Raw genomic sequence first — 8,149 nt, forward strand, 5'->3', positions numbered from 1 at the left:
TCTTCAGTTACTTCATAAACCTGACATCGTGTTGTGTGCAGCTACAGGCCTAATATGCACAACGTTTCATAAGTGAAGACCAGACAGTAGCCTAAACATAAATGTGACTTGTCTGAATTACGCGCTGATCCATTTTTTTAGTCTACTTCTAGTCCTACAGTCAGGGGCGCACCTTGCCAACAGGCATAGCAAGCAACTGCTTGGAGCCCCGAGCCACTAGGGGGGCCCGAGACCTCAGAGCGTTTACTGGTGCGACAAGCGAGAACTTCGTCAATAGAGATTGAATGGTGGGTTACGTGATTTTGTGTGCTCCTGTCCTGTCCTGTCTTACAAATAGTAGCCTACATGTATGCTATCAGCTTATAAACAGTGGATCTGTGTCCAAGAGAGTGCAAACAATCCACACATATTGAGCCCGACTGGCGCAAAGTGCATCAAACAACACACCCATTCTTCACTGTTACATTGCTCCGCAATTATTAGTCGCAGGCAGCGACATGAGACCTGTAGGCTATTGCACGAAAGAGCAGAAGCGGGGCTTTCCAACGAGACTAGGCACTTGTCTGTACGATCAAGTATGAAAGTCATTAAGTTGAATCAAAGTATATCATATCTATATTGCTCTGCGTTCACCCGCACATCCAGTCTCGCTTGAATTACTGGCAAACCCGGCATCGCACAGAGATGCTACGCATATCAGATGAAAGAGGGGAAACAGAGCTTTCCATTGATACCAAATACATCGATCCTTTTGTGTTATAAAAACAGACGAAGTGACAAACAAATAATAATGTCATATAGCTAAGGCTACTAAGTCTCGTTAGATTTACTCGTGATCAGATCAGAAAGATGACACGCATGACAGATGAAAGAGGAGAGCTAGAGCTACCAAATACAACCTTTTAAGTTATAAAACAGACCAAGTGACAGCAAAATAATAACTTCATTTAGCTCCACTTACCTTATGTTTTTGTGTGAGATAATAGCTGTTCATAATCCAACGTTATCATGTGTTTATCTATGGCAAGGCACGTTCATAATAGCATACGGTTTTGAGATCCTATATAGCAGACTCCTGTATGGTATCCAATTCAAGACTCATATTGCATCCAAATTTGTTTGACAAATAAACACTTTTTTTGCCTTTACTTTGTTCATTGCAATGCAGTAAAATAAATATTATAGAGAATCATCATGTGTGCACGTCATGTGTGCTACAACGCAAACAAGTCAGGTCAGATCAGCTTATTTCTGGAAGGTAGGCCTACACACCACATATTTCTGTAAATTGCTCAGACCCAAAGTATCCCTCCATCATGGTTCTTGCCATTTACAGCAGTCAGGCCTATACAACCAAGTCATGTCGAGCTGCTTGCTGTGGTGAGATACACGTCAAAATGTAAGAATTTGTATAGTAGCCTGCTTTTTGAATTTGTATTATTTAAAAATCTAAAATAAATCAATGCAAGTATTTATGCATGATATTGTGGCAGATCTGGGTAGCCTAGACGGTGCTGGAAAAAAAAACAGTATATGTGTGAATGGCATTTGCAATGAATGATAAATGCTTGGCATAGGGCTAGCAACATGTTAAAAACAAGTTTTTTTTTAACATGTTGCTAGTTGGGGGGGGGGGGGGGGGGGGGGGGGGGGGGGGTGTAAGTAGGGCCCCCTAGGATTTTTTGCTTAGGGCCCCCACAGACTCTAGAATCGCCACTGCCTACAGTCCAACACCAGGTGGAGTCGTTGATCCATTAAAATTCAGTTTGATGGTCAATACTGAGAGTAAGAAAACGCTATTTCCCTCAGGCCTTTAGACTCGTGGACATGGATGGACATGCCTACTCTAATGAATATCTTGGACTCTATCCCATTTTATTAACAATATAATTTCATCATAATTATTATGAATGTGGTTTTTTATTATTTTATTTAGTTACTTATCATGAGCATGTGCTTTTAATCTTGTGTCTGTTTTACTTAGATTATTTCTACTTAACAGTCATGAAGCTATCCAGGCATACATTTCACTACTTGTATACTGATATAACTGTGTATATGTGATGAATAAATCTCTCTGAACTCTGAATATGGGATCTTATGGCGTCTCATTTCAGATGACTGAGGTGGATGACTGAGAAATCGCATCTTCCTCGCATCCAGCAGAACATTATGTTAAGAGGAAAACTGACTTGTTTACTGACTTGTATAGGCTATTGCCACAGGTTTCCCCAAATGTCAACTTCTGAGAAAAATGGGCTCACATTGTCTGTACATTGTTCAGCTTATGGACCACATAAGACGGTAACATTACGTAACATAATGTATCTTTGTGTACAGATCACACACAAGTGTCCTAGCCCTACTTTGGCTAAGTATTGTAACAAGCACTTCTTATTACATGTGTACATATACACACAATACATACAATATGTATGGTCAACATAAATATGTGATATTTAATATTGTTACATAGGTTATTACACTGTACTTCATTATATAGATACAATGGAACAAGGACCCTGTAAAATAAAGCGTTACCCTATAAATTATTCCCTCTGTATTATTTTCATTATTGTTCATTTCATATTTTTCAGAAGGGAGACACATTTAATAACACATTTTAGAACACTTTAATGTTGATGCCAACATCTTGCTTTTGTTTAACTAAGAACAATAAATAGTATGTTATGGTTGTCACAGTAAACTAGATTAGACATTTCAGATATCCAGCTGTGAACAAAGGGCTAGCTATTTCATGGATCAGTATACTAGAATAGAATAGAATAGAATATATACTTTTTTGAAATTCATTTCTCTGCATTTAACCCAATTTAACCGAATTAGTGAACACACACAGTAAGGTGAATCACGCACTAACCCAGAGCAGTGAGCTGCCTGCCAACCAGCGGCGCCCGGGGAGCAGTGAGGGCCTTGTTCAAGGGCACTTCAGCCGCGTGGACTGGTCGTTTAATAAAAGGAGCACACTATTTAGTGACATGATCACACAATATACTACATACTGTACTAATAAAATAAAATCACAATTTAGTGAAAACGAGCGCATATTCTCAATATACAAACATATCTTGCTTTGACACTTCCTGAGTTCAGTAGGTTGTTTTTTTTACAAATGTGCACAGTGTTTATTTAAAAGGCATGCAGCTTCTGGTGAATCCAACAAGAGGTTTTTTTGACATGCACACATAGTAGAACATAGGACAAAAGAGGATGAAATGACCCAAAACAAAGTATTCAAGAGAACTGAGTTCTATACATTAATGTTAAGGAAAATGTTAATGTTAACCCTATGAGCCCGACGGAAGCAAAGTGCATCAAAAAACGCACACATTCTTCTTTGTTACATTGCTCCGCTTTGTTATTAGTCACAGCGAGAAAGTTTTGCATGAAAGAGCAGAACCGGGGCTTTCCAACGAGACTAGTGACTTGTCTGTACGATCAAGTATGAAAATAAAATAAAATCAAAAGTATATCATATATCATATATATATATATATATATATATATATATAGGCATATATATATATATATATATATATATATATATATCATATATCATAAAGTATATAATATTTACAGTCTATATTGCTCTGCGTTCACCCGCGCATCCAGAACTCTCACTTGAATTACTCGCGGACCCTGCTTCGCAGACACATGACACGCATATCAAATGAAAGAGGAGAAGCAGAGCTGTCCATTGGTACCAAATACATCGATCATTTCGTATTATAAAATCAGACGAAGTGACAAACAAATAATAATATCATATAGCTTCGGCTACCATTACTCTCGTTTGATTTACTCGTAAAACCGCCATCAGAAAGATATGGCCCGCATGTCAGATGAAAGAGGAGAGAGCTATCCACAGATACCAAATACAACATTCTAGGCCATAGAACAGACGAAGTGACAGCAAAATAATAACTTCATTTAGCTCCACTTACCCCATGTTTTTGTGTGGCATAATAGCCTATGTTCATGGCAAGTCACGTTCATAATACTGTTTTGAGATCCTAGCAAACTCCTGTATGATATCCAATTCAAGACTCATACTGCAAACTTTTTTGCCTTTACTTTGTTCATTGCAATGCAGTAAAAAATATTATAGAGAATCATCATCTGTGCAAGTCATGTATGCTACCACGCAAACAAGCCAGGTCAGATCAGCTAGTGTCACAAATATGGAGCACAAAAAGTGTCAAAAATTCATTTCTCAGCACTAAATAAAAATGGCCATTTAGTTCTGGAAGGCACACACCACATATTTCAGTAAATTGCTCAGCCCCAAAGTATACCTTCACCATGGTTCTTATATTGCCATTTTCAGGACAGTCAGGCCTACACAACCATGCAAGTCATGTTGAGCTGTCAGCTTGCAGTGGTGAGATACACGTCAAAATGTAAGAATTTGTATAGTACTCTTTTCACATTTTTATTATTTAAAAATCTAAATCAAATCAATGCAAGAATGTATACATGATATTGTGGCAGATCTGGGTAGCCTAGACTGTGCTGAAAAAAAAACAATTGTAGCATGTGTGAATGGCACTTACAATGACCAGGATAAATGCTTCTAACTTGAGGTAGTGAAAATGCCCTTAAAACAGCTTAGGGCTCATAGGGTTAAGGCGTAATTTAATGTTTAGAAAAAATGTTTTCACAATTACTCCACATGCAATTGGATACAAACTTCAGTGAAATAATAGGCATGGATACAGACACAACATATAGAATAAAGGTATACACAAATGTATAAGGTTAATCAAATGCAGGCCAAATTTATGTTCAGACAAACAATATGAACAGTTGAACAGTATTTGTATACATATACAGTAAGGAGATCAGAAAATGTCTTCATGCACAATGGCATACCTTTCTTGACCATGTTATTCGATTAGATTAGATTCAACTTTATTGTCACTGTGCAAATTACAAGTAGGCGTATAAAAAGACAACGAAATGCAGTTTGCATCTAACCTGCGCAAAGTGCAAAAAAGCAGAAAAGTGCAATGTGATATCCTTAGTATAGACATGTGGTGCATACATAGTATGTATGGTTTACAGTAATATAAGTGAAATACTGTATATATGTGCAGTGGATAAGCAGTAACCTTATAAGAGCAGAATAGATATCGATATAGAGTATAAAAAATGCATGGAGAACATGTACAGATTTGTGCAATGTATAACAGTAGTAGACTGATGTATATATATGCAGTGTATTAGCAGTAAAATATTATATGAAAATAGAATAAATATAGATATTCAGTATGAACTGTGTAGACATAGTACAGTTACTGTATGTGTAGTAACATGGTCAGTCACCAGGGTCTAGAGCTTTCAGTGTGTTTTGTACCATTTCCAGTAATTTGGTGACCTCTTGATGATTCTCACTGATGTTATTGAACACATGAAATCTGTTGCCACATGTCTTGATAATTTCATCCAAATCACTGCCCTTAGGGATGTAATCTTTTACTGATGTTTCCCCTAGCTGATCTGCATGAGTGAGCAGTACAATAGTATGGCATAAAGCATTCTCTCCAAAGTTCTCTTTGATCCATTCAATGGCCTTGATCTCCTTGTCTGTGAATCTCACATCCAGTCTGATCACAAGTAGGAAGGCATACCGTTCAGGTCTAGACAAGTTAATATGCGCTTCCAGACCTTTTTTTATATCTGTGTCAAACATATCTGGAGTGTCAACAACCCTGAGTTTTGTACCTTCAACTGGATCTTCTGATATCTGGCATTCTCTTGTCACAGATTCAGGCGCACACTTTGATACAAATGTATTTTTCCCTAAAATCCTGTTTCCACTTCTGCTCTTTCCCGACCCAGTTTTCCCCAGAAGTACAATCCCTCCTGTTTCATTTATCACTGTTGATCAAAAAGGTTTTGTTCAGTAGTGAAATTAAAGCTTCTGAGCATTTTTGAGAAAATAGTAAAAGGCTATAGACTTGCAAACTGTGTATTTATGTTAGTAGAACTGTGTTGTTACTTGTAATGGCTACTCCATGTCTACAATCTACTATAAAAGCAATTACTCACAAGTAAACCCCATCACCAGAGTCCTTTCTGCATAATAATTATTCCTGTATCAGAGGATCTGTTGAGCTGTTGAGATCTGTTGTCTAACTTAGTGATGTGACTACCTTTAAATGTGATTCAGAGGCAACTCCCCCAAGGGCCAGCAGCCAATCACAAGTTGCTTAGAGTCTCTGACTCCACCTGTGCTGTACAGACCACTCCCTTTACACTTGTGATGTCGTGGGGTTTATGCTTTGTGGTGTGGCTCATGCACCAAAATCAAACACTTCTTGTTCATCAAATCCAAGGCATAAACAGTTTTCTATGTCTGTTTAAAAATAATCGTCACCCCTACAATGACCGCACATCTGAAAGACATCCTGAGGAAGACTCTGGGAGAACTTGGCAAGAAAGACTTCAAGAGGTTTAAGGGCATCCTGAAGGATGAAATAAAGTATCAAATAGCATGGGAGAAACTGGAGAAGGCCAGCAGAGAGGACACTGTGGACTTGATAGTGCAGGCAAGGCCTGAAGATGCCGGGACCATTGTGATAACCATCTTACGAAAGATGAACCACAACGACTCAGCCAATGACTTGGAGAAACGTCTGAGAGAATGTATGTGTAAGGAAATGTGTCTGCATTTGTTGTTTCTGTCACTTTGGATATGATCACACTCTGCTCATTCATCTCTCTTCATTAGTTTCCATTTTTAATTAATCTTTCTGTCACTCCCTCTTTCATCATTATTCTTTCATCTCTCTCTTTACCCCCACCCTACACACACACACACACACACACACACACACACACACTCTCTCTCTTTCAACTTCTGCAGCTTTAAGAGAAGAAGCATCCACGTCACAGGAAGGAGCAGGTACAGTATAGTAATGATCTATTTGCATTTGAATCCACTCTTCATCTCTCTGTTTTCATGTCATTTGTCCCCTCATCCTCTCTCCATGTATCTCTTCCTAAATGGAAGGCCAGCAGAATGCCCCAGGAGGTGATGGTGATGGGGTCAAAACTGGTCAATCTACAACTTTGAGTGGAGGAGCACCCATGCCACAGCAAGGAGCAGGTATGACTCACTGCCAGCATTATTTACAATCGAAACCAGTTGTACATTAACACTGCTCAGTTGTGTTCAGATAAAGTGTATTTAAAAAGTGAATAAAGTGCACATTATATTGCATAGTTTTTAATTCATATTTCAAATGCAATGGAAACATTTAACATTGGATTCCAAGTGAGATTATTAACTTATTTTTTCAAGTCCGATTTGTTTTTTACAGGATGTAAATTCAAACTAATAAAATGTTGCTGCACTTAATTCACTTTTTTGTGTTTTCACACTACTATTTATTTGAACAACTTCTAATTTTTCTTATTTATGTATTAATGCATATGTGAATATGTAGATTGTGATGCACGTCGTGATCTGACTGTTGTCATTTTGGGAAAAACTGGATCAGGGAAGAGTTCAGCCGCAAATACCATCCTGGGGGAAAGGGTGTTCAGAGCAGAAATGTCATTTAATCCTGTGACCAAGCACTGTGAAAAGAATCAAAGGAAGGTTGAAGGAAGAATTGTCACAGTGATCGATACCCCTTGCCTATCATGTCATCTTAATGAGGAACTTTTTACTGAAATAAAGAAATGTGTGGAAACTGGACCTCATGTTTTTCTGCTGGTGATCCGGGTGAATGAGAAACTCACAGATGAAATGAAGAATGCCATTAAATGGGTTGAGGAGAACATGGGGAAGGATGTTTTGTGCTACATCATTGTACTCTTCACATATGTGGACCAGCTACAGGAGACACCACTTGAGAACTATTGCAGAGCCAGTCAATATATCCGCACTCTGATCAACAGCTGTGGGGGAAGATTTCATCCATTCATCAGCGATGGAAGACAGGATAACAATCAAGTTAAGGAGCTGTTAGAAAAGATTGACAAGTTAGTGTGGTGGAACTCTGATCAGACTTACACTATGTAAGTTATGTATGTTACACTATGTCTTGGTGCATGTATTGTTTTGGTCCGGCATCAATCCTGCTAGCTAGCATAGTGAATTCAATGCCGGAGAGCATGT

The 8,149-nt window shown here is 38.3% G+C and overlaps 1 protein-coding gene across 1 annotated transcript; it reads left to right on the forward strand.

The window, feature by feature from the left end:
* The first annotated feature begins 7,083 nt into the window (after positions 1–7,083).
* LOC134067921 (GTPase IMAP family member 9-like) lies at positions 7,084–8,149 on the forward strand. The gene is made up of 2 exons (XM_062523443.1): positions 7,084–7,132; positions 7,473–8,149. Exons 1-2 carry the CDS (start codon positions 7,114–7,116, stop codon positions 8,051–8,053), a joined length of 600 nt encoding a protein of 199 aa, XP_062379427.1. The 5' UTR covers positions 7,084–7,113; the 3' UTR covers positions 8,054–8,149.

This window comes from Sardina pilchardus, chromosome 1, assembly GCF_963854185.1.
Source record: "Sardina pilchardus chromosome 1, fSarPil1.1, whole genome shotgun sequence".
Taxonomy (NCBI): Eukaryota; Metazoa; Chordata; class Actinopteri; order Clupeiformes; family Clupeidae; genus Sardina; species Sardina pilchardus.